General features: G+C 46.1%; 4 protein-coding genes across 4 annotated transcripts; 1 reads left to right on the forward strand and 3 right to left on the reverse strand.

Moving 5' to 3' along the window:
• Positions 1 to 443: 443 nt before the first annotated feature.
• Positions 444 to 707, reverse strand: PtA15_10A197 (uncharacterized protein; the record flags this gene model as incomplete). The annotated part of the gene is made up of 1 exon (XM_053160349.1): positions 444 to 707. The coding sequence occupies one exon, from the start codon at positions 705 to 707 to the stop codon at positions 444 to 446; it is 264 nt and encodes an 87-aa protein (XP_053024333.1).
• A 7,302-nt stretch (positions 708 to 8,009) lies between these two features.
• PtA15_10A198 (uncharacterized protein) lies at positions 8,010 to 10,814 on the forward strand (the record flags this gene model as incomplete). The annotated part of the gene is made up of 5 exons (XM_053160350.1): positions 8,010 to 8,014; positions 8,481 to 9,090; positions 9,175 to 9,378; positions 9,450 to 10,611; positions 10,699 to 10,814. 5 exons carry the CDS (start codon positions 8,010 to 8,012, stop codon positions 10,812 to 10,814), a joined length of 2,097 nt encoding a protein of 698 aa, XP_053024334.1.
• Positions 10,815 to 17,595: 6,781 nt separating this feature from the next.
• On the reverse strand, positions 17,596 to 19,650 carry PtA15_10A199 (uncharacterized protein; the record flags this gene model as incomplete). Its single annotated transcript, XM_053160351.1, has 8 exons — positions 17,596 to 17,847; positions 17,978 to 18,088; positions 18,154 to 18,235; positions 18,313 to 18,406; positions 18,472 to 18,648; positions 18,726 to 19,133; positions 19,203 to 19,209; positions 19,282 to 19,650. The coding sequence occupies 8 exons, from the start codon at positions 19,648 to 19,650 to the stop codon at positions 17,596 to 17,598; spliced, it is 1,500 nt and encodes a 499-aa protein (XP_053024335.1).
• A 1,494-nt stretch (positions 19,651 to 21,144) lies between these two features.
• Positions 21,145 to 23,069, reverse strand: PtA15_10A200 (uncharacterized protein; the record flags this gene model as incomplete). Its single annotated transcript, XM_053160354.1, has 4 exons — positions 21,145 to 21,157; positions 21,233 to 21,354; positions 21,441 to 22,417; positions 22,514 to 23,069. 4 exons carry the CDS (start codon positions 23,067 to 23,069, stop codon positions 21,145 to 21,147), a joined length of 1,668 nt encoding a protein of 555 aa, XP_053024336.1.
• Positions 23,070 to 24,025: the final 956 nt, after the last annotated feature.

Raw genomic sequence — 24,025 nt, forward strand, 5'->3', positions numbered from 1 at the left:
CGGAACACTTCCGTTTTCATCCCCCATCCAACAACAGCCCAACTACCTTCCACTTCACCCTACTTCACCTCTTCCACTTCAACCTTTGAAAGGACTTCTAATTCACTTTAATTTTCAACATCTACATATTACCTTTCTTATCGACAAACCTGCCTTCACATCTAGCTTGAATCAATCCCATTAAACCAACATCATCAAATAAATCCATCCCCGAATCAGAAGTCCACTCAAACATCATGCAATTCAGCACATTCTCTCTCTCCGTCTCAGCTGCGATCTTGAGCGCTAGCACGTCTATCGTAGCTGTTCCTACACCTCAATACTTTGGCGGCGGCTTGGGAGGTGGAATTGGAGGCGGCCTAGGAGGTGGAGTTGGACTCGGACTCGGCGGCGGCCTAGGAGGCGGAATCGGCGGCGGTCTAGGAGGCGGAATCGGTGGCGGCCTAGGAGGCGGAATCGGACTCGGACTCGGCGGTGGCCTGGGAGGCGGTCTCGGAGGTGGTTACGGTCTTGGAGGCGGCTATGGTATGGGAGGCGGCTATGGTATGGGAGGCGGCTATGGTATGGGAGGCGGCTATGGTATGGGAGGCGGCTATGGTATGGGAGGCGGCTATGGCCTCGGAGGTAGCTATGGCCTCGGGGGTGGCCTCGGAGGTGGCCTCGGAGGCGGCTACGGTCTTGGAGGGGGCTATGGCGTAAGTTGACATCCCCGATTTTGTTTAAAGAAAATTTCCAGGTACGTTATAGATCTATCCACTAATGTATCCTTTTCTTGTCTCGCTCTACAGTACTACTAGTCAGCTTGGCCCCTATTCGAAATCACTTACTCCCGCCAAAATCAGGTCGTCCTCTTGGACGCCTTAGACTCTTTCGATGTACTAACTAACCAACCTATCAATATCTCGCTACCGTCCTATACATGGGGTTCCGAAACCCGTCCATATAATTGCTCTTTCAATGTATTAATTACTCTTATTCTTCTCTTTGGGAGCGCTGAAGCTACATTGATCGTATAAATTAACAACATCAAACACTTCAAATTACAACATGTTACTAAAGGTGTGACCTGAATCCCGGGCCCCTGTCGTGGTTGTGAAACATATATTGGAGCGGGGGGGGGGGTCAGTTGCATCTAAGCAGGAAAATTACTTCGTTGCTCTAGCAAATGATGATGCGAGTGATGCTTCCACAATCCAATTGAACATGATTACATGTCCAACTGGAAACAAAAAAGCGAAGGAAGGATATTGCTCTCAGTGCCCAAGAAGACAAGAAGTTCAAGGGCGACATCCTCGCCGAGCACACAGATCTTGTGCAGCAGACCAGAACTCAAAATTCAATCCTTTCTGATCAACACAAGGCATTGGGCAATCACCACCTTGGCTGAGGAGTCTATCATTAAAACTGATCCAGCAACTGTTATCGGTACCATTTTACGAGTGGCAGCAGAAGAACATTGTCAGAGGTCTTATTTTCATTTTTGTGGGTTCATTTCACATTCTTGGGGGGCAAAAATGACAGATAAGAAAAAAAAGAAAATTTGTCTCAATTGCAACCCACTTGAAAGAAATAGAGAAACAAGAAAAAAATTTGACCCCAAGCAAGCCACGGGGGGTGTCAGTAAAACTGATCCAGCAACTGTTATCGGTACCATTTTACGAGTGGTAGCAGGAGAACATTGTCAGAGGTCTTATTTTCATTTTTGTGGGTTCATTTCACATTCTTGGGGGGCAAAAATGACAGATAAGAAAAAAAAGAAAATTTGTCTCAATTGCAACCCACTTGAAAGAAATAGAGAAACAAGAAAAAAATTCGACCCCAAGCAAGCCACGGGGGTTGTCAGTAAAACTGATCCAGCAACTGTTATCGGTACCATTTTACAAGTGGTAGCAGGAGAACATTGTCAGAGGTCTTATTTTCATTTTTGTGGGTTCATTTCACATTCTTGGGGGGCAAAAATGACAAATAAGAAAAAAAAGAAAATTTGTCTCAATTGCAACCCACTTGAAAGAAATAGAGAAACAAGAAAAAAATTCAAACCCAAGCAAGCCACGGGGGGTGTCAGGCACGGTGATGCCAAGAGTAAGTGTACTCTTCTAGCTATACCGGTGACTGCGCAGCGGTGCGGTGGTGCGCGCGGCAAAAGCACGGTAAAAAGTACCAAATAACTTAAAGTTATTTGTAATGAACCCAAAAAGGGGTTTAACGGAGGGGCCAGGAGCGCCTGGGGTGTTTAAGTGCCCTCCAAAAGTCTTACAGGGTCTGTGCACGGGTGCGCAGAGGTTTTTAATAGCCTGTGACGTCTGGGGCCCAGTTAAGGGGGTATTTAGAACGTTGGAAACGTTCCCAGGAGGTGGATAGGGGATAGAATCCCAGTAAAGAGAAGGAAACAGCGGACTTACTTGTGAAGAGGGTCCGCGAAAAAGGACGGCAAACGACTCAACAAACCAAGATCGGAACAATAACAGACAGGCGACCGGGTCGGGTAGACTGGGGCGGGGCTGGTATGGCGACGAGTTGGTTGGTATGAATCTGGGGAGGCTTTTACTCGCTCAAAAGCCTCCCTTTATATATTCTTGCAGCGACCGGTAGGGTCGCCTTTCTATTTTCAAATTCCTTGCGGCTTCTTGGCCGCGGGAAAGACTATTTTTGACAGGAGTGATTGAGAGTTCTGTTACTCGCATCACTCCTGTTTATTTTGTTCACTTACAAGTGGAACTCTTCCTTGGTCCAAGGAAGAGTTCTACTCTTAGTGTTGTTTTAGGTTGTCTATCTTTGGCCCGGGGAGAAGCAGTAGTTTACTTCTTTTTACTACTGTCCTCTGGTTGTTTCCAATAGATTGTTCTTATTGCAGTTCAGTTTTAGTTCAAGAATATCAAACCCGTTTTCTTGGCCTGAGAACAGGTTTTTGAACATAGCTATGTTTCTTCTCCGGCCGCTACCTGCGGCTGGAGTTTTAACAGTCTCTCTTCAACCCTATCCGTCGTTCAAGGCTTATTGCATATTCATTCATTTTTGTATGCGCAGCGCTCTGCGCTGCCATTAGTATTCAATAATAAAATATGGTTTTCATCTTGTATGCGGCGCTCTGCGCCGCAATAAGTATGTACAGTTAACAACTGTGTTATGTTAGTTAGCAGGGCTCTAACTTACTATAGTAGCCCGGCTGACAGGGGGAGTCATGGATGCGAGAAACAAAAGAAAAACATGATAGTAAACAAAGCAAGATTAAAATAGGCTGATAAAACTCTAATTGTCAGGGGCCTCATTTTGCTTCTGGAACTCCTTTGGCAGCCCACAAGTGTTTGAAAAGTTTGTCCCTTAACTTATAAAAAGCTTTGTGAGAGAGCAGCACAATGGAATTTCTAAGAAACACAGAGAAATAAGCCAATTGACTTTGGTTAAGCTGAACAAGTGTTGTTGAAGTGGCATTGTAAATCAACTCCATGTTAATGTCATGCTTGTGGTTGATTATCATGTTGTGTAAAATTATACAGTTTTTCATGATCCTTTTAAGACTTTTGTGGCTCCCGCCCCTTGCTGGTTGAGCAACAATTGCAAATTGGTCTTGAAGCCTGTCAGCTACAGTCTCTTAGGTGACGCAGAGATTATAAGGTTTTTAGTTGATCACACTACAGTTACTTGTGGAAATAAGTCCAACTCAACACCGGAGGGCAGAGGGACTAGCACCCTTACGTAAGTAAGGGGAAGCAGCAATAATCTAGCCAAGCGCTGTTGCTCAAACAGGGTATGAGTGTCCTGTTCTTCTAGGATACAGGTGTTATAACAACCACCTGTATCTAGGAAAATACACAAAGTGAACGTAAAGCTGTAAAGAAGAGGTTAGTAGATCATAGATAAAACCCCACTCACTATTGTTCAAGTAAGGTTGGCAGTTTTGTATGTGTAATAATCTGGGGGGAAGATCTCTCCAGAGGAAAGATCCCCCCCTTTTATATTACAGGGACCTGATCCTCCTTTGAGTCAAGGCCCCAGAGGGATCCTTAACTCCAAGTAGGGGAAGAGGTCCAAGGAATGCAGAGGAGAGATGCACTGTGGTCAAGACAATGAACTGGAATTCAAAAAAAAACCATGAATTTATTGAGCACTAGGGAGGTAACGAGTAGAGCCGGTTACTGCCTGTTTTTTTGGCCTCAAATGGACACCTGGACCTGGACCTGGACACACCTGGGCAGCCAGAGTTGGGTACACGGGTACCTGCTTATCAAAATAAGCCTGGTTGGGCCCATCAATGACCCTCTGTTCTGGTCATTGAGAGGAGTAACCTTCTGGTGTGGTAACCCTGTTCCCACTCATATCATCATTCTCATAGCATACAAACCCTTCACATATCCATCATTATTATTCCAGATTCAGATTCTAAATCATATTTCACCCCTAGTAACTTACTCATGCCACCTTGAACTTCCCATTGGATCAGAAGTTATCACCAGAGGAGACATGTTCCCACTCCCCAGGGAGTGCCAGAGCTGAATTTGATCTGAGTTTTGGTCGGATGTGAGCCTGATGTGCATCAGTAACTCATCCCTAAATGAATTGAAGTGGATGCAGAAGTGAGTCAAAAGTCAGTCAGAATTGATTTGGGAGTCAACACAATGTTCTGTAGAATTCTTTTGTTTTCTAGGTACAACTAGAGGAAAAAATATGATGAAATGATATTTCACCCAAGTCCAACTCATCAATTGCTCCTGTTTGATGATTTCAAAGGATAGGAAAGCAAAATTGCCATTCTTGAATGTAATTCCTGTAAAAAAAATGAGTTTCTTGTAATTCACATTATATGCCCTCATGCACAAAATAAAAGGAAAAGTCAACTTGGTATTATTGGGTTTAGAATTTCGGAATGTGGTAATGTTGCAGTAAAATTAGTGAAACCTATTTTCTTGGAAATGCTGTAATTAATTTGAATTTGGCTAAAAAAAATGGTGATAAACTATTGTATTGGAGTGAAAGTCTGAGGTAAGTCAAGGTTGGATTGCAGTGCCACCCCAGTTTGGCCACATATCCTGGCCTCTTCACAAAAATGATTTTGCAATTTTTTTTTTTTTTTTGCTTTTTAAAATCCACATGTGCACATGCAAGTGAACTTTTTTGCACTTTGCTAATAGTCACCCTAATGTACGCGCGTACATTGAGGTGGAAATATCACAGGATGGGCCTTTCACAGCCACATGAAAAGTAAAAACTTTGTGTTGAGACACCAATTGTCCCCCTGATGTACGCGAGTACATGAGTGGGACAATATGACATACTGCACCTTTCACATCCCCATGAAAAGGACACACTGGTCATGGAGCCAAGAAAGGCCTATATTTTGGATGAGTTCTGGATGAATTCCAGATGAGTTCTGGATTATTCCTTGGCAAGTTATGGTTTATTTCAGGATGATTTCCAACTGATTTCAAGCTGACTTCCAGTCTTGTTCATACCTATTCAATATTTCTTTACCAAAGGCCTCCAGCACAGTTATGAAAAAAATTTACGGTAAGGCACTCCCTGGGGAGTGGGAACATATCTCCCCTGGTGTATTAGCATTCATAGTTTCATTGGTATTTTCTTGCTCCTTACATTTCATCTACATTAAATATTCTAGTCATCATCACCATAGCTACATAGATTACATACATAGCATAGATTTCATCATCTGTAGTAATCATAGTACACATAACAACCCATCATTACATATCTCATTCATCATACATAGACATTACTAGTGCTCATCATTACTTCACTTCATTACTTCACTACATTTCATCATTGCTCATCTTCAGACCTTTTTACATTGTGATTGTGCTAATCATGTGTCCCCTCCCCTTGTTTTAGTTCCTCACATATATACACCTCTCAAGATGTTGTATCCCCACATGCATTTTCTATTCCATATGTATGACCTTTTCACCACACCATTAGATTCATCTTCATCATTACATATTTCACCACACCATTAGATAACATTGCCATTCACCCATATTATACACTTTCATAAAAACCAGAAATATATCCCCCTGCATATATCATTCACATTTGCACATCACCTTTCATCTTTCCCCCACTCCAGGCACTACTCCTCCTCTCCTCCTCATACCCTTCAGGTACAAGTAGTCAGCTCATAGTATTAGTCAGTCTCTTATATCAGCATCCTTGGCATAGCTTACATTAGTACTAGCAACAATGGTAAGTTATGTTATGCGTACTAAAAGTAACGGATAACAAAACTTAATTGTTGCCGTTATCATTGCGCTAACGGCAACAATGTTTCATTTACATTTTTTTTCCTGATTTATTAGACCCGTTACGTGACCCCCCGCACTTTAGGGGTATAACATGCGGATGACATGGGGTTTTTGCCCATTTTACAGTGTTTTTGCGCCAGATAACGCAGTTAGCGTGTTACTGGCATTATTTTTTGCTGTATTGTGGGGAAATAGCCCTCTGTTACGTTGTCCAAACATGCGCAAGCACATTTTACCAGATAGCAATAACACGTTATCTGATAACGATGGGAAGTTATGTTACAAAAATCCCTCTGAATAATGTAACATAAGTAACTTCCCATTGTTGGTACTAGTGTAGTTATGGATTTCCCTTCCAAGCTCTATTCTCCCATTTGAATAGTTTGACACGGGTCATTGAGGGGAGTGTTTACTCCTCTCAAAGACCGGGTTACAGTCATCAAGACAAGTTGCTCCCCTTGATGACCGTGTTCCAGTCATCAAGACAAGTTGCTCCCCTTGATGACCGTGTTCCAGTCATTGAGAGGTGTAGAGACTGTAAAATGAAGAGGTGTCTGGTGAGAGTCAAACTCACAACCTCAGCTATGCTGAGACACATACTAGAGTGCTGCCTTTACCAACTAGGCTACAGAAGCTTGTGGCTGCCAGCTGGGTGGTTGGTTGGTAGTGCTCATGGATCAATCCAACAGCCCTCTGTACTGCGGTGATGCATCATGGTAGCAGACCAACAGAAAACTCAACAAGAGGAGCCGCTCCCCTTGATGAGCGAAATGGACCCGGTCATCAAGAATAGTGCTGACTCCTCTTGATGAAATGGTCACTCCCCTCAATGACCACAACGGAGAAGGTCATTGAGAGGAGTAAACACTTCCCTTAATGACCGGGTCCGTTCTGGTCAAAGAAGGGAGGGTTTTGACCCGTTTGCTCTGGTCATCCAGGGGAGTCTTTACTCCTCTCAATGACCGTAAAGAACTTGTCCACACCCCAGCGGGGAGTTTAAAAGGTGGGTGCCCGGGGGTATACCTGGGTATTGAGAAAAAAACACAATAAAACTGGCGCCCGGACCCGTACTTGGCACCTTCAGCGTGGGTATCCACCACCACAACAAAAAGAAAAGAAAAGTCACCCGTTGGATCCACACTGCCTTGCGGGAAGAAGTATGTACCCCCACAATGTACACAATGGTGGATGCTCTTACTGAAGCAGAACTTGAGCTAGAAGTACATATGCATATGCAATTACATTGTAGACTCTTCTAGATAACCGTGTAGTTCTTGACCACCTTGACTTTTCCTTTCTCTTCCCCAAGCTTGTCTTCACCATGAGGTTGGGTTTTTCCTGCCTTCTCACAACACATACATAGTGAAATATCATTCTTTTATATAGACTTCTGGTCTCTGGCCGTCCATCCCTCCAATCCTTCCAAGTGAGGGTTTGCAGAATGTGTATTGAGTTGTAATTCAGAGACAGAAGTTCAAGTTGAACACATCTGGTCGAAGGGGAGCGCAGAGCATGTGGAGTGGGCTGATAACAAACAGAGAGCAAGTTAGCAATTTGATGTTGCATACCCGTTCTCACCTTTTCCGGTGTTTGAGGATGTGCGATCGGGAGTGCCAACGGGCGACAAAAAGATGAAGGGCAACATGTAAACACGTTATCTTGAGTTTTTCCACTCTTGCTGTGGTGTGGAGTGGTGAACTGTGCCAAACTGAAGCGGGCAAGTTGATATGTATGAGAGGGAGGGAGGTGTCGATGATGGGGTGAGTGCTGATTTTCCACTCCAGGGAGGCTCAGCACCTCAGCCGACACACGAGACCACCACCCATCACAACGGAGGATGTTTTCGAGCGAAGAGGAGGAGGAGGAGGACGAACAACAGAGCCAGAACCAGCGGGGATTCGAGCGAGATGGATCACCCTCATCCCAGCATCTCCGAGGATCATCAGCACAGACGGACAACAACAGCTCAGAGCAGGAACAGGACCAGGACCAGGATGACATGGAAATCGAACGGGACGACGACGAGGGAGAGGACGAGGACGAGGAGGGAGAGGAGGGCGATGATGACGAAGACGAGAACGAGAACGACGACGACAGCGACAATGATGATGATGACGACGAGGACCAGGGAGAAGCAGACGGTCAGGAGGAAGAGGAGGAGGACGAAGAGGACGAGAACCTGAACCGGTCGAACGCCGCAGAGGAGGATGGCCATCGGCCGGCCAGGACGGAGGAAAGCAGCCAGCCAGACAGCCGGAAGTCACCCCCACCACCGAGCACCTCACCTTCACTCAGCCACAACAACAGCCAGGTACCATCCGAGACCATCGACCAATCGACCAGACTCGACCTCAAGCCACCCCAAAGCCCGCTCCCAAACACATACAGGCAGCAGATATTGCAGCGACACCAGATCGTAACCCAGCCGCGGAAGTTCGAGCGGGCGCCGACCATCGATCCCTTGGTCTTCATCCCACACGGCTGTCCGGTCCATGCGCTAGCCGTCCCGCCATGCGGCACACATCTCTTCTCGGGCGGACAGGACGGGTTCGTGCGGCGGATCGCGATCCACGAATCGGTGACCGGCTCGGGCCTCGAAAACCTCACGATGAAGCAGGGCGGCCATGTGCCTCTGGTCGACAAAGATACCGACAGAACTACCATCTTCCTCGCTGGTTATTGGGAGAACGACGACCAGAACTCGCTCCTCGAACCCGCCTCCCCAAATCCCCCCCTTAAATGGGGTCCCAAGAGCGTCGGTAACGCAACCCAGGTCAGCCCCGTCTACAGCCTAGCCATCCATGACGAAGAACTATGGGGACTTAGTGGAACAGAAGTAAGCAACTCTTCCGCTCAAACAAACAAAAACACGCATATTTATTCTCCATCTCATCACCAACATCCTTTTTTTTGCCTCAAGTTGGGAAATATCAATCTGTTCACGATTAGACACGACGAGGGTCATATTCGACACGTCTTCAAGGCAGCCAATCCGCCCTCCGCAGTTCCATTGACCTCAGCGTCTGACGTCAAGGGCCACAAACCAGGCTCAGTGATCTCAGCACTGGCGCTTAATTCCGACCAGAATATCGCTTTCAGTGGGGGATGGGATGGGATCGTTCTCGTGAGTATCCAGACGTTCTATTCTCGAAGCAAAATAAAGAATTGACTGGATTTGTTTTTGATGGATTCTAGGGATGGGATTTGAATACAGGACAAGTGGTCAACAAGTTCATCGCCCACGCCTCCCAAATCTCGACGGTTGCGTTACGACCAGACAGTCGGGTCCCGATCTATGACACAAAGTTCGAAGAGAATTTGATGGAGAGAGAGGAGGAGGAGAGGCGGATTGATCGGAGCGAGCAAGCAAATGAACAGGAGGTGAAGAGTCAGAAAGAGGATGTTGTCGAGGATACGGAGATGAGGACGGCAGAGGCCGTCGAACCGGCCCACGACGCCAGTGCAAAGACGATCGAGGAGAAGGGCGCTGAGGCCACTGCGACGAGTTCTCCAGACCGCCCATTGGCGTCGGATATCGCCGGGGACGAGGATAGCGAGGAAGACGGATCGCTGTTCGGAGGGGCAGACAACTCGGGATCCGAAGGGGAGGATTCGCCGGAGGCGTCGGTGCCATTGGCGATGCTGAGTCCGGGACGAGGGAAGGGCGGTGGTGGTGGAGGGTTGATCCTGCCGACAGCCAGCGGAGGCGACAAGCCGACCGCAGGACCGCCTAAGCCGACCGCACCACCGCTGATTCTGCCGACGGTAGCGACGAGCAAAGCGCGGAACGTGTTGCCGCTGATGAAGAAGCCGGTGTTGCCGGCGACCAACCTGACCCAAGTGCCCTCGGTGCTCGACAGCTCCTTGCCGGTGATCAATGACGACGTGTTGATGACGAGTGGGATCGATGGCCAGGTGTATCTGTGGGACCGACGGGTGTCGGGCAGCGGCTCGGCCGGCTATGTGCGCAAGCTCGACCTGCCCAAAGCCACCTCCCCCTGGACAGCCTCGGCCAGTTGGTCAATCGACGGCCGCTCCGTCTTCGTTGGCCGGCGTAACCACTCCGTCGACCTCTATGACCTCCGCTTCCTCCGCCCCAACTCCCCCATCTTCAACCCCGACGCCATCCAACGCTCCATCAAACTCCCGCCCTCCTCCGGTCCCGTCTCCTGTGTCAAACCTTGGCCCGACGGCTCCCATCTCCTCTGCGCTAGCTTCGATAACCTCAGGCTCTATAACCTTAATGCCGATCTCCATCCTACCTCCTTATCCTCTGCGCGTAAATCAACACATCATCCCCCCAAGATCCCCTTCAAGATCATCCCCGGCCATTCCTCCGGCGTCGTCTCTCAAATGTGTTCGTCCCTCTTTCTCTCTCCTTCCTTCCCCGTCTGAGAATGCTCGTCGTCTCACCTGTTGTTTCTACGTTGGACTTGGGAGACAGGCGTGACGCCTTCGTTCAGGTTCTTGATCACAGCATCGGGCGACAGAGGGTGGCAAAGCACGTCGAACGAGTCCGTCGTCATCCACGAAATCCGCGCCCCTTCGTCTCTTTCTTGATCTCCTGTCATCCATCTTGCGCATTCTTGTCCGCTCTTTTTCTTGGTCTGTCTTCGTCGACGTCTCTTTTTATTTTTTTTGTCTCGAGTATTCCACATCCTTCGCGTCAACTCTCAGTCTCCAACAGCACGGGCTTCACATTTACAAATTAGCTTTAAGTTTAGACGGGCGGTGCTTGGAGATATGCTGATCAGGCAATTTCAGGATCTCAGACTCAGGCAGCTTTGCCCTGCTGATAAGGATATTGATGAGGATTCAAGATTGACTGGACAGAACTTGCAATGGGGGGTCAATGTGGCTTGCATTTTGTTCAAGAACAATCCTGAACACCAACTTGCATGACATTTCAATTGTGATTGACGCTTGTCTTACTTCCCACAGCAGCTTATGTGCTCCTTGGAAGTTATATGTAACACGAAACCTGCAAATGGCTGAAATAGGGGGGCTCACACAAGGCTCATCTCAAGGAATTCCCACAGATGGTTTGACTGCTTATACAATCTACCTGTGTAAACCTTAATTCCTTCATAAGTGAGCCCTCCAGCAAGGCTTGACTGTAAAGACCTTACTGAAAACTCTATTTATTATGATTCCCATATATCTACATAACTAAGGTCTGGGATGTTGGTCTGGCTGCAGTGGAACTTGCTTTTCAGATTGTCTTTGCATCCTGATCTACAGTGGGTGGGCTATAATTTATGGCACCCCATTTTGATGTTTTTGAGGGCCAAGGAGGACTCTTAGAGGTCCATTGGTTTTCTCAGACAGGGCTGATGAGAAAGATTAGGGCTGCGTTTGGACACCTAGTGTGATATGATAAATTGCATAATAATAGACATACATAACACCATGAAATCCAACTGTAAAACCCAATCAAAAAATCATCAGATTTATACGGTGTCTGTTTGGTGCATCCACTCCAGAATACTTTTGAGCCCATTTACATATAGTTTGCACTATTTCAGCAGGAAACTTTGGGAGCTCAAATTCCCATTCCCATTAAAAAATGTAACTGTAAATGGACTTTCCAACAGGAAATTTTACTGGCTCTCAACTCAGGGCACTAAGGGGCCAATTATAAACAATGTTTGGGGTTTTTTTGAAACTTTTTCCAAACTTTTTTGAATTTGGCACAATTTCATTTTTGGTTAAAGAATACCAGCCCAAAATGGTTTCAAAAAAGCCTCAAATAAAGGTGCAATTATGAACTGCTGGTGCCTTCCCAAAGTACAGCGCTTTCCCCCCACCAAGCTGCCATCCACCGCCTGCCAGAACCACAAGCCCAACCATCACCAAATGCTCCCGCCTCACCTTGACCCCACCCCACTTCACATTTATGCCCTCTGGCATCTGGATCAACACAAGGAGAATGTCCCCAACACTGTCTATGCAGGTGAACCATTGGAAGGTGGGATTGGACAGGCAGATGCTGGTACCAAGGGGCCGGGGGGGCTGCGTGGTATGGGGTCAACAATGGGTTGGGTGTTTGGGGGATATAACCACATGCCTGCTGGTAAGCAAGATTGGCCTCACTGGGGATGTAGGGCTGTCCATTTGGAGCACTCATCTGATAGTGGTTTGTCGGAGTGGACTGGATATGGGCAATGGACATGGATTGTTGCTGGTTGGAGCTGGTTGGAAGGGGATATCAGCCCTAGAGATGTGTCAAAACCACTGCCATGCAGTGGTGTATTCAAGATTCAATGGCAACTCAGTTGTACCACTGAATACATCTACAGTATGGCTGTACTCGGCCGCAAAATGAAAATTTTGAAAATTTTCTGGTCCAAATCACCTCCTCTAGGTGATTTGGGACCCAAAACAAAAATGTGGGAACAAAAAAATACGGATGTACTTTGCGCACTGCGAAAAACTCGTCGTGCACTGCAGGGGGCGTCCACTCGACGTCCCGGCCACAGTGCGCGGAAGCTCAAAATGCTTCGCGCACTGCAAATGAAAAGCTTGAAATTCTCATTTTTTTTTCTGCCAGCCGGCAGAGGGGATTTTTCTTTCCCCTCCTCCATTTTCTTGGGGTATTTGGACCCCCCAGCATGACATAAAAAAAGGATGATAAAAAAATACAAAAAATAAGCGGAGCGCCTCCCCGGGGCGCACCTTCTTAACCTGCTAAAAAGCCATGGATTGGGTACCCAGCCCCTCGAAAACAGAGTTCGAGGGGCAGAAGTACATACCCCATGACTTCGCCGTGCGGATGGCCGGCACAGGCTGGTCCCGGAGCGGAGTACATGCACACTCCCCCGATGACCGGCCAGCACGCACGTGGAGTGCAAATCACCGGTCATCGAGGGGATTACGCACTCCTCTCGATGACCGGAACGGTCCCGCTTATTGAGAGGAGTAAACACATCTCTCGATGACCAGAACGGTCCCGGTTATCGAGAGGATTAAATACACCACTCGATGACCAGAACGAACCCGGGCATCGAGAAAATAATCATCTTGATGACCGAGTCTGCTGCGGTCACCGAGTAGAGAAACACTCCCTCAATGACCGGAGCGAACTGTTCAAGGAGAGGATTGATGAACAGTTTGCTCCGGTCATCGAGAGGAGCACTTAATCCCCTCAATGAATGGAACGGACCCGGCCATCGAGAGGAGGAACACTCTCGATGACCGGGTCTGTTTCAGTCGTTGAGAGGAGCAGTGTTTACTCCTCTCGATGACCGTGACCGGGTCTGTTCCAGTCGTCGAGAGGAGCAGTGTTTACTCCTCTCGATGACCGTGACCGGGTCTGTTCCAGTCGTCGAGAGGAGTAAACACTCCCCTTGACGACTGGAACAGACCCGGTCATCGAGAGTGTTCCTCCTCTCGATGTCCGGGTCCGTTCCGTTCATCGAGGGGATCAATTGCTCTCGATGACCGGGACTGTTCCGGTCATCGAGCGGAATGCTTAGTCTCTCGATGACCGGGACTGTTCCGGTCATCGAGAGGTGTGTTTACTCCTCTCGATAAGCGGGACCGTTCCGGTCATCGAGAGGAGTACGTAATCCCCTCGATGACCGGTGATTTGCACTCCACGTTGTGGAACTCCGTCCGGTGCAGGCCGGCGGCAGTTAGTTGGAGGGGAATGGGGAAAAGAAGTTTTTATGTGCCCTCCACTGCAAGAAAAACTCTAGAAACTGCTTGCAGTTGAGATGCAAGAGCTCAAGGCAAGCTGTGCCTCATGCAAGAATCAAGCACTGGTTGATTACATGCAAATTGCATAATTTATGCAAGAGTGAGTCTAAGCTCCAAAAAACTCAGTACAGGCTGCAAAATAGTGAGTTGATACCTGTGCAAATTCCCCTTTCATGTGCACATACCCCTTTCATGTGCACATACCCATTTCATGTGCACATACCCCTTTCATGTGCACATACCCCTTTCATGTGCACATACCCCTTTTTATGCATTCAACCCTTTCATAATGTTACCCCTTCATGTGCGCATACCCCTTTCATGTGCGTGTATCCCTTTCATGTGCATTTATCCTTTTCACAATGGGTACATACCCCTTTCATCATGCTTTCATGAACCTTTCATGTTTACATGTTGCTTTTGAGTTTTTTACATCCCTTTCATACCCCTTTCATCATTCAGGTTTACATACCCCTTTGATGTTTACATATCCCTTTCATGTGCAAATACCCCTTACTGCACATACTCCTTTCATACATACAAACCCCTTTCATGCATAATTACCCCTTTCATCATGTTTAAATATCCCTTTTATGTGTTAATACACCTTCTCACATCCCCCTTTCACGCTTACATATTCATTTCTTATGTACATATCCCTTTCATGTGGACACACCCTTTTTATGTTATCCTGGCTGGATTCACATGGAGTGTTTAATAAAATCAAATAACAGGGTGCTCAGGGGGATGCTCATTTTCAAGGTTGAACATTTGCCTCAGCCTACTGCATGATCACTACAGAATGTTCAGCATTGGGATGCTGAACAAGGTATAGAATCAAGGTGCACCAGCACAGAATTTGGATGCTTGACTCCAGCTTGAGCTGAGGCTTGATTCAAGCTTGCTGCATCTCAACTGCAAGCAGTTTCTAGAGTTTTTCTTGCAGTGCTCCGGGTGATGGTCGGGATGAGCGATGAGGATCGGTTGAGCGATGAGGTTTTGGGGGGGGAAATTTTACAACGGCGTTGAGCGCGCGTCGGCGGTTTTGTTGTTAGAAGGAAGAAAACTTGAAAGATCAATAAGATTCGGAATAGCGCTATGGAGGGCGCCGGATAATGATCAATAAACTCTGATGGATTCCTGATTGGGATCAGCTAGGTTCCATGCCGCCCCTCGTCTGAGTTCGGGGCTGAACTCAGACTCAGGGAGGCGCAGCGCGCTGCGGACCAGTCATCACACCCCGCGCGCGCACAAAGACAAAACAAAACAACACAAAACCACAAGCAGGCCACAAAAGAGAACAAACCAAACCCTCCCCACTGAACCCATCCAAAGCGCGCAGTAGAGAAAAAGGAAAATAGAACAGAGGATCCATGAAAAAGAAAACAACAACCTGAGAGAACAAGCAGAACAAACAAAGGAAAGGGTGATCCTGAACACGTCTTGAAGGCGCGACGCGCGCCGCGTCGCGAAGATCATGAAAGGCACTGAGTCTTGAGTCTTGAAGCTTGAATCCTAGGGCACCTTGACCAGCCGCGCGCCAGCGCGCAATGCTTTGAACTGAGTCTACATCTGTACCATGCGGCACACCACAACGTGCGTGCTGGCCGGTCATCGGGGGAGTGTGCATGTACTCCACTCCGGGACCAGCCTGTGCCGGCCATCCGCACGGCGAAGTCATGGGGTATGTACTTCTGCCCCTCGAACTCTGTTTTCGAGGGGCTGGGTACCCAATCCATGGCTTTTTAGCAGGTTAAGAAGGTGCGCCCCGGGGAGGCGCTCCGCTTATTTTTTGTATTTTTTTATCATCCTTTTTTTATGTCATGCTGGGGGGTCCGAATACCCCAAGAAAATGGAGGAGGGGAAAGAAAAATCCCCTCTGCCAGCTGGCAGAAAAAAAAATGAGAATTTCAAGCTTTTCATTTGCAGTGCGCGAAGCATTTTGAGCTTCCGCGCACTGTGGCCGGGACGTCGAGTGGACGCCCCCTGCAGTGCGCGACGAGTTTTTCGCAGTGCGCGAAGTACATCCGAAAAAATAAGGGAAAAAACAACCAGAGAGATTTCAAAAATCTCCCAAATAAACACCAAGTATTGTTTATAATTGGCGCCTAAATTGTACCAAAAAATAGCCATTTATGGTGTTCAAAGTTGGTTTGCATAATTTTACGGACTTACTTCGCGCACTGCAAAAATCTCTTTGCGCACTGCACAGTGCGCGCAGTCCCAAACACTTCACGCACTGCGGGTGAAATATACAACTTTTTCAAGATTTTTTTTTACCAATCAATAGAACGCCTCTTAATTGGTCTCTCCAAACTTTTTGGGAGTTTTTTGAAGCATTCTTCCACGTTAAAAAAAAATCATAAAAAACCAGAACAAAGGTAGGATGTGGGGGCCTCAAAAACAAGGTTCCCATAGCCCAAAAATTCCAAATCATTTATTAGGGGGGTTCACAATAGGATAAAAGTAAAATTTTAGAGTCAATTTTAAGGTCTTTATCAACAAATTTTTAAAAATCTGGCAAGGTGTACAGGACTGGGTATCCCCTGAGAATCAGAGCAACATCTTTATTTTTTAAAAAGTTGTTCACAAAGGCCTTAAAATTAGCTCTAAAGTTTTATTTTTATCCTATTGTGAACCCCCCTATTGAGTAATGAAATATATAAGAACAGCTACTTTGATACTTTTGAGCCACTTTGTGCAAAAATAAGGGTATGCAAAATGAGGAAATTTCACCACATGATAGCACATTGCCTCTAAAATATCCTCATTTTTCAGACCCTTATCTTTACAAAAATTAGCTAAAAGTTTACAAAAGAGCTATTCTCATATCTTTAATTACTCAATAAAATATTTGGAATTTTTGGGCAATGGGAACCTTGTTTTTAAGGCCCCCACATCCTACATTTGTTCTAGTTTTTCATGATTTTTTCAACACGGAAGAATGCTTCAAAAAACTCCCAAACAATTCAGAGAGGCCAATTAAAGGGTGTTCTATTGATTAGTCAAAAAAAAACTTGAAAAAGTTGTGTATTTCACCCGCAGTGCGCGAAGTGTTTGGGACTGCGCGCACTGTGCAGTGCGCGAAGAGTTTTTTGCAGTGCGCGAAGTAAGTCCGTAATTTTATACATGCATAAATAATAAAATCATAAAAATATTTTGGTGAGGAAATTTTGTATTACATAATCAAACAGCCATATATCCCCTGCAAAAAAGATTTTATGATTTATGCATGCATAAAATTATGCAAACCAACTTTGAACACCACAATTGAAGATGAAAATTTCCTGTCATAAAAAATTACTGTACCAGCAGAATTTGGGTGGTAAGGAGCCTGTCCACCAGATGAAATTTACCAATGACTAAATCATTTCAGATTATATTGGATTGATGGTACATGAGTCCTTGAGTTAGGATTGGAAAGTTTCAACAAATAAAATAAAATGACCAAGAGAAGGATTCTAGTTTTACTCTTTGGAGGACGGCCTGAGTATTGCAGCCGGACCAGCTTCAGAAAGGCTCCTGAGTTTTTTTAATTATTCCACCCACACTTATACTAGACCGGTCATGGCTTGGAAGTTGAAAATTAAGAGAATCTTTCTCGTCTTTCTTCTTCAATGAATAATCTAGGGCCCCTGGAGATTTACAAATTAAAAAAAAAGTGGGCTGCAGTCAAAATCGACAATGCGCCAATCGGCGAGATCTTCGACCTCAAATTCGAGCCCTGATTGTGAGGACGATGTGCTCCTCTGGACGCTTGCTTCAGTGGATGATTCCTCAGTGGAGATTTTCTAATTAAGCTTGGTGTCAATGTTGTTTCGCCAACAAAAGTCGATGAGAGTTGGGCGAAACCAATAGACGGAGGTGAAGCTCGAAAGACGGAGTAGACATTCTTCTATGTTAACAATATGAAAAATCCAAACATTAGTTAGATTAAATCAGACACCAGTGATTATTTCACTGATTACATTGGCTCCAAACGGGGCCTAAAACTTTTTTTTATATAGATGTAACTGGTATATTACCAAAAATGCGGCCCCAAAAATCCATTCAGGTATATTTCCACCCGATTTCGATTTGCTGATTGTAAAAAAAGATGTCAAACATCGGTTCGAGTTGATTTTTCCTAAGTTAATCTAAGCGGTAATTGAGGAAGGTTAGAAAGAGGTAGATTTTCCATTAAGTTCTCAACAAAACATACGTCTAGTGGATTAATAGGATATGAGATGGAGCCAAATTGCATCGAAATGCTGAGTGGATTATCGCAGGGTATAGTCCAGTAACTTGAGTAGGTCCAGTCGGTTTCAGTTTTTTCGCTTGATTCAGAATCACAGAAAGCTGAACTCCGAATTCAACTCACCCTTTGAAGCTCCCATTTTGCATTAAGCTCGCACCGGGCACCACAGAGAAAATGGTCTTCAAGTCTTCATCTGGACCACCTATCAGAGAAGTGCCTGTTCTCCGAATTCCTCAATTCAGCTTTCTAATCCCATTCCTGAATATAGTTATGATTTCCCACCTGTATCAATAGCAATGTCCGGTGTTCCAATGTCCACAACTGTACCTCCCACCATAATAGACTCTAAGGGTATCAACCAGTATGACTGATTCTTGGCAAGGGGAACATAATGAATCTCGCCGTTATAATGTCGCTTGTTAGTTCCACCGATAGTCATCGTACCACCTGGTGCGGTCACTAAATTGAATCAGATAATTGATTTATCGTTAAATTCATTCTGACCAGTAGCTATCATAATAAAGCTCTTGACTTACTTTGGGTATGGCTACGGTTCAACCTCGAGAGAGCAAAAGATATGACCGGCTCACTCAGCGCTTCTTGTAAGAATAGTGATTCCCAGGCTGGAGTGGAAGGACTACTGGCGATTCCGCTCCAGGCTAAACCCATTATGCCACTGATATCAAGACCCGGCCTTAGAATATTTTCTACTGAATCACATATGCCGAGTGGCTGGTTTAAGACGGTCAAGCCGCCGACGCTAACAGACTCTTTCGCTAGGATGCCTTGTGCCTTTCCAGACCCATACTGAACACTAAAAGCCTTCGAGTCATTCACGTATGATGTGGATTTCAGTGGATCAAACTTTCTTGCAGAGCTAGGGCACCCCCGGTCTTGATTGCACGAAGAGTCAGCAATCCAGAGATCACCAGAGCCCGTATCCACTGGTTGTTTGAAGAAAAAAATGTTAATAATCTACATTTGAAAAGTGATAAATAATCAAACTGACTAACTGATCATCTGGAATGGTGATAGAAATGACCATTGTCAGTTTCCTCTGAATTGATCGCAAAACAAGGAGAAAAAACTCACATGAAAACTTTGAGGTGGTGTCCCAACAGTAATGGGTGCAGTGTAGATCGCATCAGAGAAAGCATTGGTGAGACGGACATTGGCTATTTGACGGGTGTGAAGTGAATGTTTGATCTCTGATGAATCTGTGTCCGTGTCTGTTTCCCCTCCATACCTTGAATTGAGTTTGGAACCGGCCTGCGTAGCCCAAGCTTCAAAGGCAAGGAAATCATTTGTATTTTCTCTTTTAGTCAAATGAGGAGCGGCAAGGCGAAGAGGAATGTGAAGAGGCTCGGCGTCGAGAATCGATTGTGTGAGATGACTGGATAAGAGGATAAGCGAAATGGATACCAGCTGTAAGCAGAATGAGAGTGATCTCATATCTTTCATTCAAATGTCCGATTAGAGGTCCTAGCGTAATCATTTGCTGTTATCATTGAGATTAGGAACGCTTTCTAGAGAGTCATCAAAAATTCTCCAGAGGGAAGCTTGTTAAAGGTTACGCTTTCGCTACGCCGTGGGTACCGTCAAGATATATATATATATATATATTATATATATATATATATATGCGTGGTTAACCTCCAGGAACTTGGGCACGGTGAAAAATGTCATATTTTTGTGGTTCTTGCTGTCAGTACAGATTGCATTGAAAAGAAACAACTTGTGTGCAGCTACTCACATGAATGAGAAGGGTGTTCGAGGTTGTGCGCTCCCGAAAAAAGTTTGACTGTGTTTTATGATGTTGCTAGGCTTGAAGGTGCGGTGCAAGGATCTGAGTATTTGACTCGAAGAGGTATGATGTTAAGTTATATAGATCCTGACAAATTCAAGGCACGCAGGAAGACTCCGGTCCCTATGATAACAGCTGTGGTGATGGTGCGGAAATTGATGTGCGTATAAATCATCGGTGTCCAGCACCTCGCCCCTGGTGAAGGGTTCAAATTCAATCCTGACTATTAATGCGAGTAGTACCCTGAGCCTTGACATCAATAAGGAAAAATGAACAGTCTCTGTCTGACACCAGCAACACATGCTGACCGGCTTCGCGTTCGGAGCTAAGAAAAAAAAGTACTGTGTTGCGGGGTGGGCTAATTTTCCGTTGCGCTTGATGAAAAACCGACCGTGGTTGGGGTAGGGCCGTTGGGATGGTAATCAAATAATTTCCCCTTCGAACTTTCCATTGGCATTACCATGATTATACATGAAAGATGCCGAAGCAACTTTCTTATTATCGACTTTCTTTCCTGCCGATAGGGGTAAGGTACCGGGTGGTAAAACGTTGGTTGTGAAGGTTGACCTGTCCCGACTTGTTCAAAGGGTCCCTCCTGCCTGGATTTGTTAAGTTAGACGGGAAGGCGCCGACCCGGCCAGGCGGTGCCGGGTGCGGTGTCAGGTGTTGACTTTTGGTGAAAAAAAGACCCGGCACCCTGGGCCAACCTTAAAGGTGAGCTTGTGTGTGACTTGAGCTGACCAGGAATGCCTTCAACCAGTGGTAGTACCTGCAATCACCTTTTGGGTTCCACATGAGCTTTGAAGCTAAAGAATGTACGATTTTAATGTCACTGCAGTAGGACTGATGATCACCCTCGTTTCGGTTTGGGATTTTGCCCAGAATGTAGGCCCTTCTGTGCAATAAGTCTCTCCAAAATAGAGCAGATAAGGAAACCAGCGGAAAGTTGGTACAGAACAGAACAGCAGTTTTCACTCAAAAATCCAAGCCGGATCAACATCACTTTTTCTGTGAATTTTTTCCTGACAATGGTTCCATAACGTAAAAGCAGGATGTATGAAAGACAGAAAACACTGAACACGATGGAGTCTGTGAGAGCTATCCCCCCACGAGAAAGGCAAATTTAAGAAAAGTCTAGTTTCGTGCCCATACTAATTTTTCCATCTGAAAGGAAGCAACAGCCAAAAAAAATTGCGTCAATGGAAGAAGCAAGCAGTATAGAAGCTAGAATAACCTCACATTTTCACGACTTTGTCCCTCCCACCACTCGCCACTTTGTCAGCGACAAAATCAACACAATACACTTCATCTGTGTGACCGGGTAGATCGACTTTGATCTTGTGTGTTCGAAGATCCCATAACTAAAGCAAAACAAAAAACAAACAAGAAGAACATCTCCAAGATGATCAGAACATGCTTCAAGACAGGTTAGAGAGTGTGAACGAACCTTGATAGTGGAGTCTTTACTTGCACTGACTAATAACCTGGAGTCGCAACTCCAGGAGAGTCGGTAGACAGGCGCAACATGTCCCCTTAAAGTAGCGATGAACTTTCCAGTCTTGCCTTCCCATAGTTTGATGTGATTATCGAAACTAGCTGACGCCAAATATTTTCCATCGGGGCTGAAGGCGACATGGTTGACTTGCTTTTGATGACCAGTCAGACGAGCGAGTGGTTTTTTAGGTGTGGCTGAGTCTAAGGGTGGCCATAGGAAAAGGGTGTGATCATCTGAACCGGATATCAACAATTCGGGGGCGTGGGATGTGAATGATGTGTATCGTTTTAGGGCGGCTTGTTTGGCGGCGTCCATTGATTCAGGCTTGGCTGTGTCTTTGGGCTCAAATGGACCGGTACGCAGGATATAATCGGTATTGAGGGCTAGCGTGTTGACCCAATGTGAATGCTCATTCAACGTTCGGATCAGTTTGCCGTCCTTGGCGTCCCAGCATTTGACGGTCCGGTCGGATGATGCAGTGTACAAAATCCCTTGACCACTCCATCGGACGGCGTTGACGCTAGCGGTGTGACCGCCGAGTGCAAATTGAGTTAGACCAGTACGCGGGTTCCAAACACGGACGGTGCCATCCTTAGAGGAACTGGCGAGTCGAGTGGTTTCACTGTTGAGATGGATCGGCTCCCAGGCTAGACTGGTGATCCACTGTGCGTGTCCTTTCAGGGGGGCGCCCATCTGTTTCCCTGTCAATGGATCCCATATCCGCACCATCTTGTCCATACTCCCGGTCGCTAACAGTCGCTCGCAGCCATCCCATTCGACGCACAATAACCAGCCTGAGTGGCCGGCTAGACTGAACTTGGGTGTCTCCGTCGAAAGGTCCCATAATCGACATGTATTATCGCCCGATCCCGTGGCCAAGTACGTCCCGGTGGGTGAAAATGAGGCGCATAAAATCGGGGCAGAATGTCCTGGAAAGATCATAATAATTTAAAACAAATAGTCAAGATTCATCCTAACGATCATTAAACATAGATTTGAGGAGAAAACTAATTTAGTAGTCATACCGGCTAAACTACTGCTGCATCTTCTCACCTCACGAACTCTAAAAATCGCTTCAGGTTCACAGTCAATTACCAGGATATCTTCTGAGGATATTAAATTTGAATGATTGATCAATAAGTCTTTTGATAAGGACTCGTAGATGGGAATGCGAATTTCTTCCTCCGGTGATGGATCTTCCTGGACCGATGGCAGCTTTGGTGGTTGTGATTTCCTCAAAGTCAAAGAGAAGCTCCATGGGAGGTTAACATCAGTCTCATCATCATCATCCGCCTCGTCATCCTTCTCTTCCTCCGCTTTTTGTTTCCGTTCGACATGGCTGAGCTTGGGTCTCTTGTCTCGTTGGTCTTTCTTGAGTTGGTTGACCAGGAGTTCGAGGCCACGTTTGTCGGTATTGCTAGGCAGAGAGATACTGGATCCGATTGGTTTGCCGGTCCTTCCGTCCTTCAACTGGACTATTATGTTGGGGAAAGAAGGCAATATCGCATCGTTCAGCTTGTTCGCATTTAACTTCTCTAATTTCGCCTTTTTCTTCGGTGGTGGTGGGATTACTGTGGCCATTATCTGATGGGAAGTATCGTTAGTGGTTCCGCCTCGCGAGGTTGCCTGGCAAAAAAATGTAGCCAACGGGCGTGTGCCGCAGCAGCTGTAGCCCGTCGGGCGCAATGTCGCGCACCGTACGATAAACCCATGTCTACATATCACGCGCAAAATGGTACAGTGGGTGGGCCGATTTGCAATGTGAGTCGTGATTAAATCAGATTGACTCATGTGCATAATAGGAAACAAACTCTGAATACAATTTCAGATCATCTACGACGCTTGGTACCAGAACTTCTTAAGAGGATCGTGGCCATGGATTGGAGGACTGGATGACTTCCCTTTGAGTCTGGGAGCCTCCCAGACCTCAATTTACACACCCAAAAATACTTAGGCCCCGTTTGGAGCCAATATAATTGTGCCATATAATCTGGAATTTTGTGACATCTGATCAAGTTTTGGCGGACCTGATCAGATGTCACATAGTGTCAGCTCTGGTCTCTTATGTGACACGGAGTTGATGGAATTTTAGGATTCACACGGCAGAAGCTTATGTAGCGGCTCGTGGATGCAGGGCCACACTATAGCTTTGTGGGCCAGTGGGAAGAAACCACACCTTGACGCTATAAAGCGGAGGGGCTAGCACCCTTATGTAATAAGGGGACGCGGCGAGATTACTCAAGCCTGGCGCCGTGGCTACAAAAGGAATGAGCTTCTTGTCTTCTAGGATACAGGTGTTATAACACCCACCTGTACCTAGGGGAAAATACACAAAGAGGATAGAAGCTGTAAAAAGGAAAAGGTCAGTAAATTATAATAAACCCCACTCACTTATAATTTAAAGTAAGGCAGTCAGGTTTGTATGTGTAATAATCTTGGGGGGAAAGATCCCCCCCTTTTATATTACAGGGACCTGATCCTCCTTTGAGTCAAGGCCCCAGAGGGATCCTTAACTCCAAGGAGGGGGAAGAGCAAGC

The sequence above is a fragment of the Puccinia triticina genome, chromosome 10A, assembly GCF_026914185.1.
Source record: "Puccinia triticina chromosome 10A, complete sequence".
Taxonomy (NCBI): Eukaryota; Fungi; Basidiomycota; class Pucciniomycetes; order Pucciniales; family Pucciniaceae; genus Puccinia; species Puccinia triticina.